The sequence below is a fragment of the Oncorhynchus nerka genome, linkage group LG11 (assembly GCF_034236695.1).
Source record: "Oncorhynchus nerka isolate Pitt River linkage group LG11, Oner_Uvic_2.0, whole genome shotgun sequence".
Classification (NCBI taxonomy): domain Eukaryota; kingdom Metazoa; phylum Chordata; class Actinopteri; order Salmoniformes; family Salmonidae; genus Oncorhynchus; species Oncorhynchus nerka.
The window spans coordinates 44590789-44603416 of record NC_088406.1 but is presented as its reverse complement, the minus strand read 5'-3'; the positions used below and the strand labels follow the sequence as shown (position 1 = coordinate 44603416).

The 12628-nt window shown below is 44.3% G+C and overlaps 1 protein-coding gene and 1 pseudogene across 1 annotated transcript in view; both read right to left on the bottom strand.

Moving 5' to 3' along the window:
* Window positions 1–805: 805 nt before the first annotated feature.
* Window positions 806–1946, bottom strand: LOC115137807 (endonuclease domain-containing 1 protein-like; annotated as a pseudogene).
* Window positions 1947–7473: 5527 nt separating this feature from the next.
* LOC115137806 (zinc finger protein neuro-d4-like) overlaps window positions 7474–12628 on the bottom strand; it is an 87627-nt gene continuing 82472 nt past the window's right edge. The window contains exons 10-12 of the mRNA XM_065024568.1: window positions 12458–12570; window positions 11371–11452; window positions 7474–11009 (exon numbers count right to left, since the gene is read on the bottom strand). Of these exons, the coding sequence (XP_064880640.1) occupies window positions 10939–11009; window positions 11371–11452; window positions 12458–12570 (266 nt within the window). The 3' untranslated portion in view covers window positions 7474–10938. The remainder of the gene's footprint in view (window positions 11010–11370; window positions 11453–12457; window positions 12571–12628) is intronic.

The following is a 12628-nucleotide window of genomic DNA, read 5'->3' as shown; positions in this document are numbered from 1 at the left end:
AACACCATGCCAACCGTGAAGGATGGAGGTGGAAACATCATTCTTTGGGGATGCTTTTCTGCAAAGGGGACAGGACGACTGCACCGTATTGAGGGGAGGATGGATGGGGCCATGTATCGCGAGATCTTGGCCAACCCTCAGTAAGAGCATTGAAGATGGGTCGTGGCTGGATCTTCCAGCATGACAACGAGCCGAAACACACAGCCAGGGCAACTAAGGAGTGGCTCCGTAAGAATCATCTCAAGGTCCTGGAGTGGCCTAGCCAGTCTCCAGACCTGAACCCAATAGAAAATCTTTGGAGGAAGCTGAAAGTCTGTATTGCCCAGCGACAGCCCCGAAACCTGAAGGATCTGGAGAAGGTCTGTATGGAGGAGTGGGCCAAAATCCTTGCTGCAGTGTGTGCAAACCTGGTCAAGAACTACAGGAAACGTGTGATCTCTGTAATTGCAAACAAAGTTTTCTGTACCAAATATTAAGTTCTGCTTTTCTGTTGTATCATATACTTATGTCATGCAATAAAATGCAAATTAATTACTTAAAAATCATACAATATGATTTTCTGGATTTTTGTTTTAGAGTCCATCTCTCACAGTTGAAGTGTACCTATGACCTCTACATGCTTTGTAAGTAGGAAAACCTGCAAAATCGGCAGTGTATCAAATACTTGTTCTCCCCACTGTATAAAGAATAATAAATCTCTCCAAACATAGTTCTTTATTCATTCACTGTAGTTCATAATTACATTTTCACAGTAGGAAGCAGGACTTGGCTGAAGGACTGGTACTGGTATATGAAGTAGTTTTAGCGTTTCATGAATAGAAACGCATGAGTGGGATACTACTTCTCCATCACTGCTTGGCAGTTGTTGTGAAACAAGTCCCCTTTTGGTGCTTTAGAGTAGTGCTGCAGGAAACCGTTCAGCTCCAGCAGTGAGCGCTGGTCCACTCAGTTCTGCTCAGCGTTGAGGGTGGTGGCGCCACCGCTATGGACAGGCTCACCGTTGTTGTCCACACAGCAGTAAGTGTTCCTGATGTACTCGGGGATGTTGACGCGTCGGACGTTGTCGTTGACAATCCAGTTGTCTGTGGAGGGGATGGCGCCCACCAGCACGTAGGCCTGGGCGCACTGGGCCTTGAACAGGTCGGTGAGCTGGGACTCGTGGCGGGCCCAGGCGTTCTGGTTGAGCTTGGGGTTCTGGGGCACCACGTTGGTCAGGGTGAAGGTGGCGTTACGACTGGGGGGAAAAAGGAAGTGGGTGACCGTGTGAGATTAAGAAGAGAGGAAAAAGGAGAGATAGATTGTAGGTTCAAGCAATTTGTCAGAGTGGGTGTAGTCCTCGTTGAGTGCCTTTCTCTCACCCAGGTAAACACCAGGGTGATATTTCCCCAGTCAGTACCCATCCTTCATCTCTGCACCCCACGAGCTGGGAGGGAAAATAAACTGCCGTTACAACCCAAAGTTTTAGATCAATTCAAACAGAAAATAACATTTTAGGCATCTCAGTTTATTTCAATGTTTTTTCTCACAATTTATTTAGGCAACAATCTGCCTCCGTATAGTATCGTACAACACAGGGCACAACAAATATGATGATCTAGAGCCTTTTTCAATTTGTGTCACCAACATAGAGTTATTGATGTGAGTTGTTGAGGAGACCGTCCTATGCCATGTCTGTTTCTAGCCACAGACACATCTGCCCTGTTCTCATGACCCACCTGTGGCTCCACAAACCAGCGTTTCTCCCTGCCTCCTCCGTTGCTGGGCTGGAAGCGGTAGGCTGAATACACAGCAATGCGGTGGTTGGTGTCGTACAGCGTGGCAAAGTGGTACCTGTTTGTTGAAGCGCTGGCACAGGCGGGAAGCACCGGGGGAGTCAGCGCCCCAGCCTAGTACCTTCCCTGGTAAAAATACTCCACACACTCTGGGATGTCCTCGAAGTTGGCCATCACATCCCCCCTCAACAAGGGACAGGGTTCCAGCCATGAATACAGACAGGGCTATTGGGATCGGCATCATTGGATGGGACGTTCCTACTTCCTAGTTGATTGCTTTCTCCTCGTGTTCTCTGGTCACGACTAGCTGTCTTCCCACTCACCTGTCCTGCACCAAGCTATGTCTCTGAAGCAGAGCCCAATGGTTGAACCCGTATAGCCTGTTTAACCAGCAGGTCACAGTGTCTGGGTAGATCCAAATGTACATGGTTCTCTCAGGTGGTGTTTACATTACATAGACCAGCTGTTCTGCTTTTGATGAAACCAAGTTTGAACACTTTTTGGCCTGAATGCCAAGCATCACATCTGGAGGAAACCTGGCACCATCCCTACGGTGAAGCATGGTGGTGGCAGCGTCATGCTATGGGGATGTTTTACAGTGGCAGGGACTAGAAAAATAGCCAGGATCGAGGCAAATATGAATGGAGCGAAGTACAGAGAGATCCTTGATGAAAACCTGCTCCAAAGCACTCAGGACCTCAGACTGAGGCGAAGGTTCACCTTCCAACAGGACAACAACACTAAGCACACAGCCAAGACAACGCAGGAGTGGCTTCGGGACAAGTCTCTGAATGTCCTTGAGTGGCCCAGCAAGAGCCTGGACTTGAACCTGATCTAACATCTCTGGAGAGATCTGAAAATAGCTGTGCAGCAACGCTCCCCATCCAACCTGACAGAGCTTGAGAGGATCTGCAGAGAGGAATGGGAGTAACTCCCCAAATACTAGTGTGCCAAGCTTGCAGCATCATGCCGAAGAAAACTCGAGCCTATAATCACTGCCAAAGGTGCTTTAACAAAGTACTGTGTAAAGGGTCTGAATATACCTACCTGTATGTAAATGTGATATTTCCGTTTTTCTTTGTATACATTTGCAAACATTTTGAAAAACCTGTTTTTGCTTTGTCGTTATAGGGTATTGTGTGTAGATTGATGAGGAAAAAATCTCATTTAGTCAATTTTAGAATAAGGCTGTAACGTAACAATGTGGAAAAAGTCAAGGGGTCTGAATACTTTCTGAATGCACTGTATGTAAAATCTAGTAAATGTGTGTGTGTAGGGTCAGTGCAGATAGTTCCGGTAACATTCATTTACATTTTAGTTGAAATTTTTTAATCCGAAAAATGATAAAGCAATGTGCAGTACCAGTCAAAAGTTTGCAAAGACCTACTTATTATTTATTATTTTCTTCATTGTAGAATAATAGTGAAGAAACATATGGAATCATGTAGTCACCAAAAAAGTGTTAAACAAATAAAAATATACTTTATATTTGAGATTCATCAAAGTGCCTTGATTGCCTTGATGACAGCTTTGCACACTCGTGGCATTCTCTCAACCAGCTTCACCTAGAAGGCTTTTCCAACAGTCTTGAAGGAGTTCCCATATAAGCTGAGCACTTGTTGGCAACTTTTCCTTCACTCTGAATTCCAACTCATCCCAAACCATCTCAATTGGGTTGAGGTCGAGTGATTGTGGAGGCAAGATAATCTGATGCAGCACTCCATCACTCTCCTTCTTGATCAAATAGCTCTTACACAGCCTGGAGGTTTGTTGGTTCATTGTCCTGTTGAAAAACAAATGATAGTCCCACTAAGCGCAACCAGATGGGATGGCGAATCGCCGCAGAATGCTCTAGTCGCCATGCTGCTTAAGTGTGCCTTGGATTCTAAATCAATCACAATGTCACCAGCAAAGCACCCTCACACCTCCTCCATGCTTCACGGTGGGAACCACACATGCGGAGATCATCATTTCACCTACTCTGCGTCTTGCAAAGACACAGTACCAAAAATCTCACATTTGGACTCATCAGACCAAAGGACAGATTTCCACAGGTCTAATGTCCATTGCTCGTGTTTCTTGGCCCAAGCAAGTCTCTTCTTCTTATTGGTGTCCTTTAGTAGTGATTTCTTTGCAGAAATTCGACCATGAAGGCCATACATTTAGCAAGTCAGTTAAGAACAAATTCTTATTTACAATGACCGACTACACCGGCCAAACCCAGATGATGCTGGGCCAATTGTACGCCACCCTATGGGACTCCCAATCACAGCCAGTTGTGATACAGACTGGAATCGAAACAGGGTGCCTCTAGTGACACCTCTAGCACTGAGATGCAGTGCCTTAGATCGCTGTGCCACTCGGAAGCCCCACAAGACGTTGAGATGTGTCTGTTACTTGAACTCTGTGAAGCATTTATTATGGCTGCAATTTCTGAGGCAGGTAACTCTAATGAACTTATCCTCTGCAGCAGAGGTTACTCTTGGTCTTCCATTCCTGTGGTGGTCCTCATGAAAGACAGTTTCATCGTAGCACTTGATGGTTTTTGCGACTGCACTTGAAGAAACTTTAAAAGTTCTTGACATTTTCCGTATTGACTGACCTTCATCTCTTAAAGTAATGATGGACTGTCGTTTCTCTTTGCTTATTCGAGCTGTTCTTGCCATAATATGGACTTGGTCTTTTACCAAATAGAGTTATCTTCTGTATACCACACCTACCTTGTCACAACACAACTGGTTGGCATACCTGTTAATTGAAATGCATTCCAGGTGACTACCTCATGAAGCTGGTTGAAAGAATGCCAAGAGTGTGCGAAACTGTCATCAAGGCAAAGGGTGGCTACTTTGAAGAATCTCAAATATAAAATATATTTAGAATTTTGGTTAGTACATGATTCCATATGTGTTATTTCATAGTTGTGATGTCTTCACTATTATTCTACCATGTAGAAAATAGTAAAAATAAAGAAAAACCCTTGAATGAGTAGGTGTGTCCAAACTTTTGACTGGTACTGTACATTTTTATGTTCAAACTTCTAAATGACACACACATTTCTCCTTCACATGTCAATATTATGGTAGAACTTCTATGAATCATTGTTGGTGTTGTCAAAGTCAGTGGCTAAGTCTTGGTGGTATAACTCGTCTCATGTTGGTTTCCCAGGCAAGAGTAAACCTGGCTCGATTCCTGGTCTGGCCTCACCCTCTTGGCACACGCGCTCGCCCAGGAACCCTAAGAGGCACGAGGGGAAAATACTGCCGATCAGATTACAGATATCAAAAGTGTGAAATAAGGGATTTAACCAGTTATGGTTTTTCCACAACAATAGGCCTATGAGGAGACTTACATCAAGTAAATCATTTGACTATAACCTTGTTCATTCAAATCTACAGTATACAGTACAGTCTTAGATTTCTCATATATAGTAAGTACTTTGCTTTGGCCTCGCACTCTCATCTTTCATATCAATCATTCACACCATGTTGCATTCACACCATGTAGCAAGTGGTAGCTGGCTGTCAAATTGTGTCCGGTTGCCCCATTCACACCGACACAGTACATTGTAATGTTGGTTGGTGCTGCTCTTAAAGTCTGCCACTAGATGTCAGGTTTGTATCAGATGTTTGGGATGTAAACAGGGAGGCCTGGCTACTGTATATGTCCCATGATCCTCATGGTACAACATTCCAGAATGCAGGAAGTAGCAGTACCAATTTTTACCCAGTATACATTTATCCAGTGGACATGGTTGTACAATTGAAATGTGCTACATCTCAAAATGTAGAATTATTGTCTCGAGGATTGGTTTTCCGGGAAGGCAAGAGCACGGAACACACAGGCGGATTTCTTTCCAGGCATTCATTTGCGGCTATTAAACATGAGTGACACGTGAACACAATTAAGTTAAATAATGACAACTGTTTCTAAGGCCCAGTCATTCATTTGTCAAGGCTGAATTACTGGATGTGAATAGACGTTCCTTGATTTACAGGCACACGTGCCTACATTGACATTAATCCTGGTCACTCAATTGATTGGCCCATTTTTTTTTTAATTGCTTGTTACTAATCACATGGATTATGGGTAAATAATGCTTATGGATCAGACAGGTTGTTACTTTAATAGTTGTCTGTCTGGACGCCAATGGTGTGTTCAGAAGTGCTGCTTTCCTAGTTCGTTGCAAGCCGTTGTTGTGTATACTGTGTAGTAAAATGTGTGTATAGTTTTAAGTGTGTAGCATGTGAGTGATACAGTACTGGGCCACTGACTGTATCTGAACTGTGCTTAGTGTTCTAAATCTTGAGCCCTTTCCACAAATGGTCATCTATCTACCTTTCTGGTAGGCTACTGCTGGACCGACAGTGGACTATAGCTGGACTGAGGAAATCATTCAGAGCACAGTCTAAGGTCCTAATGGCCCAATGACTTGAGGAGACAAAAAGTCAGACTGCATCCCAGGCTATTCTTTAAGCCTTAGACTAGACAAGACAGACTCACTCACTCACTCACTCACAGCCTACATTTAGGTACCCCCATCACCCAATCACTCCCTTCATTCCTCAACATCAATTAATTTAAGATGTATTCATACATTTCCAATATATTTATGTATGAGTCCTCCCTCCCTCCCTCCCTCCCTCCCTCCCTGTTACTGTACTCAGACAGACGGACGGACGGACGGACGGACGGACAGACAGACTCAAATAGGTAGCCTACATTTTAGGTACCCCCATCACCCAATCACTCCCTTCATTTTTCAACATCAATTCATTTAAGATGTATTCATACATTTCCAATATATGTATGTATGAGTCCCTCCCTCCCTCCCACTGTAATCCATCAATGTTCCATCATCCATCATGCAAACAGCCCCAGAGTTACCATGGCAACCACCATGGGCCCAGCTATGCGCAGCTCTTCTCTGATTGGCTGGCACAGAGGCAGTCTGAGCCTGTCTGGTAGATGTGGTAATTGGCTGGGAGTCTCAACCCCCCCCCCCCACCCCACCCCATTCACTTCACATACAGATACACACAAACACGCATACAGTACTATAAACACACCAACACAATCCACATAAGCTTCACAGACATCCTTGGAAATGGAAGAGAGAGACAAGGGGTCAGAATAACATGGGCAGGAAGAGAGGTGGGAGTAGACTAGTAGTAGTCTCTTGTTTGTTGGATGGCCGGGGGGGTGGGGTATACAGAATTTGGGATAAGGTGAAAGTGGGAATTTTGCCAAGAAATGGATGGAAGAATATATATATTTTAAAATAGAAATTTTCCCCAAGAAAAAAAGGTGTGCACTAGCGATGATTCTGGCTTCTGGAAGGTGAAGAATGGAATTCAGGATTTGTTCAGCCAGGTCTCTCCAGGACTACAGTATGATAGATGCCTATTCTCCAATCTATCCCATACAAACATTATAGCTCAAAGAGAACCTGTTTACTTTCAAGCCATACGAGGTTCAAGTAATGCAATCATACTGTGGTAGATCATTATATTTTGGGGAGAAAAGTGCCCACCTGGGTTTATGGATCCAAGCTCCAAACCATCTATTGTAAATAGCGTATTTATGATACTTAAAACATAATGGATGAATTTTCAACTTTTCACATTTTCTTCAGAAATACACAAACATTGCTAAATTGGTGGGTGTTCAGAAGCTCCACACAGACACACACCACAGCAGACGGTTTCAGGAGTTACAACTTTTAATAATGATTGTTTGTAAATGAAAAAAGGAGTCAGGAGAGAAAAATTTGGGAAAATTGGGTACCTCGAGAAAGACAAGATGAATTTACAGTGAATGAATGAATGACCGCTATGCAGTTGCAGTCAATATTTCAAAGCGTTCCCAGGTAGGTAGGAGACAGCAGAGAAGGAAAAAACAACCCACGTGTCCAGGAAGATTTGATCTCCATCAGGGTAAATACGAACAAATTCATTTTATCCAGTGTTTCTTTTTTTCCAACAGACAGTTACAAAAAAGGAAAATGTGCACACACTCACACAGGAATTTATTATTTGGGGAATAAGAAGTGCAAGCAAGATCACAGCACGACAATTTACAAGAGGGCCAAAATCCTGCTTCGTTTGAGGACTGGCCAATAATCTTCTTTCCCTTCTGATCCTACCCCCAGTCTAAAGATGGGGGGCGAGGTCAAAGGTCATATCTGAGCTTGAGTCACTCCTCTTTCCGCAACTGCATCTTTTCAGACAGTACAATCAATGTAGTTTGACCACCACATCCTCATAAGTGCCAGGAATAAATTCAGAAGGCTTATCAGAAAAACACGTTCAGATCAGCTCACCTCACTCACACAGAATCACAAGTCATCATCCGGCTATTACCTCAGTACTGGCTCTGAACACAACTCTGATTGGATATTGGTGGGACACTTAAAAGGATGAAAGAGTAATGTGGTGAAGGTTTTCACATTGTCTTTTGAGGAGCCTGTCCATTAAAAGGTGAAGAGTTTCATTATTGAACAATTCACCGCTAGGACACAATCTATTATGACACATTGCACTTATCACAATCAAGGGGCCCAAAATTCAGATCAGGCTACTGTCACTCGGGACCAACAACGGTAGCAAGTACTGTGGCTTCAGCAGTACCCATTCTAGTGTAGTACACTAGTGTTGACTGTATTCTTGGATGTATCGGAATGCAGCCTGTGTCTTGGAGAGGAAGTTTGAAAAATAATAACCGTCTTTTCACTGTGTTTGTTTGTTTTTCGAGGACCTCATTATGAGTTTAAAGAGACTGTGCATCCCAAATGGGACCCTATTCCCTATGTGATGCACTACTTTTCACCAGAGCCTTATGGCCACTGTAGTGCACCATAAAGAGGAAAGGGTGTCATTTGGAACGGAACCACTGACAGACAGACAGCGCCTTCAAGTCCGCCTGAGTGTCTCTCCCTCTCTCTCACACACATAGCCACACACACGTACACACACATGCCAAACAAACAAACACACTGTGCAAAATGTTTGAAGTAGAAAAACACAGACATAAACAAATAAGAGAACAATACTGAGAGAGAAGAGGTGAAAACATCCCTAGTTATTCGAGAAAAATAAATAAAGTAGATATCAAAATATGAAATCGAGAGAATTTCTGGTATCACACATGCCTAAATGATGGTACATACATTTTGGGTAGCACAGGTAGTAACATTTCCCCCCAATATGGCTGTGTGTGTTGGATCATACCATAGTAGAATATAAACACATACATTTGAGGAGTAGAGACATTACAAATATGGAGGCAAATAGGACAACCACTTTTAAGTGCATTTAAATAGACACAAATTGTATTTTTGAGTTCCTATTTCGATATGCACTGAGACGGTGAATTATGAAATGGCAATTAGTCTTTATGATAAACAGAGAGAGTGACAATCTATTTACAGAAAAATGTCTCCCAACTTAAAGCTCTAGGAAGAGTAGGAGGGATCATTGGACCAATCAAAGTTGCAGCCTCATACAATAGTCCAGTCAGATAGGCCACTAGGGGAGGGGACTTTGGGTTGAAAAAAGACTCGTCTCAGTGCAAGCGCACAAACTCACATGCTGGCGTCCCAGTTAGTAGAAGTCCTTGCTTTTAGCTTACTCTTTGAAAGCACATTATATTACAAGTTCCTAGCACACAAAGCAGTCTTGCAGATAGTAAAGAGCTCAATTCTACTAGTTTTGATGACTTTTCACAAAAATGAGTTATCCTTTGAGAAAAAACAAGGGCTCGGAAGAGAGAAACGGCGCAAGCTGGCTTGAATTCGTTTGGTCCAACAGAAAACATAATACAGTAAGTCATGGTGGTGTTTCTAGGAATCAGAATCATCAGAAGCCCCTCCCCTTCCTGCTCCCTGACCCTGCCATAGGTCCTGCCTAGCACCTGGTTGGCTACGGTTGGCTCTCATTTCCACGCAGTTTTAGGAGGGCACATTTGCCCTCACTCACACACGCATACACACGCACATATACAGATGGACACACACACGCACACACAACTTTACCCAAATGGGTCACAAACACATTATTGCGAATTAAGTGTGCTTTCTTAAATACATTTTATCCTTAAAATATCTTTAAAAACTATAATGTTAACACCATGCAAATAAAGTACCAAATAAAATGTTTTAAAAAACATTTGGGCCCTGTATTTTTGACAAGGCCAGACAATAAAACCTGCATTGTCCACACTTAAAACATACCGACATTCTTGCTAAACACACAGACAAAATACACCAAGCCCCGCCAAAGTCATAGCAGTCTCATGTTGGCTTTTTCAGTTGTTGTTTTGAAGGAAATGAAGGTAACCAGAGGTTCATAGTTGAGGAAAACCTTTGCTCTAATTCATTATTTTTTTGGACACAAAATTTGATCTAAGTGGCTGATGACAGAGTGACGACCTCTCCACTCTCTCTCCTCTGCAAATGTCATAAAGCCACAACAGCTCTGCGCGATGGTATCAACCCCAGAGTACTTCACTTTCAAAGGCCTTGAGTGGCGGCTCCATGTGGGAGGAAGGGGGCGGGGCTGCAGCTGCTTTAAACCTAACGAGGAGTCTGGTCGTCACTACGGCCTGCTTCTCCCTCTCTCTGTGTACTCTGCTGCCAGGGCCACAGACGAGTGTATGGGAGTATAGGGCCACAGTGGCAGCTGATGCTCGTTAGGGCTCCTCTAAGGACCCTTCACAGGGGAGAGCATGCCTCTTGAGTGCCCTTGTGGGCTACTGATAAACAGCTCTTTGGAGGCAGACGGTGGAGGGACAGCAAGCCCCGGGGGGCAGCCCAGTTAGGCTATTGATGATCAGATGCTCCCCGCTGAGGCTGCTGGGATAGAAGGTGGTTCCTCATGGGCCAGAGGTGCCAGAGGTGGAGGGGACTCCAGGGGCAGGTGGCTGGGCCTCAGCAGGGGCAGACTGGGGGAGACCTGGATGGAGCATGGTGCACCCTGGGATGTAGGTACTTCCATTGACGTTAAAACAGCTGGGGCTGGGAGACCTGATGACTGGAGAGGTGGACAGACGTCTGTTGTCGTTTCATAGAGGAGGAAAAACTGCAGGGTGTTGAGGGTGTCTTCTCAGATTGGAGTTGGTCCAGTTGTTATGTTTAGGGCAGGGGGGGGGGGGGGGGGTGTAACGTGGTAGATTAGGTCAGGGTGATGTAGGCCGAGGCCTTCTCTTTCAGCTGTCGCAGACACAGATGGCAACTCCAGCTCCCTGGAAGATCAACAGTTCACAAGTTCACTGGTTATTGGAAAAAGCCTAGGGATTAACCCTTGCAGAATAAATGACCACTGTAAACTGAATACTGATTGCGAGTGCATCACCACATACTGTGGTCAGGTAGTGTGATAGATTTGCAATCTCTTAGCCATGTCAACTTGACTTACGGATGACACAAGCATGCAGCACATGGCCTTTCCCCTTATAATGCATCTACTGTATAAGTGACATTATGAACCCAGCCATTGCATGGTCATCAACTACCGACAATATGCCGGCCTAGGTATACTATACAGTATTCTATTGGACTACACTAGGCCTATATAATCCTCCACATATCCTGTAGTGTACCTACCCTCTGGGGGCTCCGCCATAGGGGGGCTCAGGCAGTACATATGGTAGCCTCTGTCACAGTCATCACAGAATAGTAACTGATCCTGGAACAAGGAAACACACAAACACAAATAATGTTATGACATTATCAATCAAATATAGGACATACTACACATAACTCACACAGGCCCAGATTTGCTACGCGTTTGTACTCGGTGCAAAGATTGCACCCATTTTTTTGCGCGTTATTAACCTTTACTAAGGAGGAGGAGAGTCCAGGCGAGTGTGTGTTGGTCCCATGTTTCATGAGCAGAAATAAAAGATCCCAGAAATGTTCCATACGCACGAAAAGCTTATTTCTCTCAAATGTTGTGCACAAATTGGTTTACATCCCTGTTAGTGAGCATTTCACCTTTGCCAAGAAGCTGATTAAACAGCAGGATCATTACACAGGTGCACCTTGTGCTGGGGACGATAAAAGGCCACTAACTTGGCATACTGACTGCAGGAATGTCCACCAGAGCTGTTGCCAGAAATGTTTTACTTCCCTACCATAAGCCTCCAATGTCGTTTTGGAGAATTTGTTAGTACGTCCAACCGGCCTCACAACCGCAGACCACGTGCATGGCGTCATGTTGGTGAGCGGTTTGCTGGTGTCAACGTTGTGTACAAAGTGCCCCATGGTGGCGGTGGGGTTATGGTATGGGCAGGCATAAGCTACGAACACAATTGCATTTTATTGACGGCAATTTGAATGCACAGAGATACCGTGATGAGGAAACATTCCACAGGTCCCAATCAACAGCCTGATCAACTCTATGCAAAGGAGATGTGTCGCGCTGCATGAGGCAAATGGTGATTTTCTGATCCACGTGCCTACTTTAAAAAAAAATGTTTCTGTGACCAACAGATACATATCTGTACTCCCAGTCATGTGACATCCATAGATTAGGGCCTAATGAATTTATTTGAATTGACTGATTTCCTTATATGAACTGTAACTCAGTAAAATCCTTGAAATTGTTGCATGTTGCGTTTATATATATTTTCAGTATAGATGTTTTGGGAGTGTGAAGGGGCGTGTGTGTGTGTGTGCGTGTGGTGCTCACATCATTCTCGGAGGTGCCACACAAGCTGCAGGACTTGCACTCGATACACTGCCAGCGGTAGGTCCGTACGGCTGCCGTCATGTTGACTGTGAACTGCAGGCAGGACGGGTGGCCTGGGGACACAGAGAGGGACATACACACTCTTCATGTTACACTTCGTCACCATCGTTG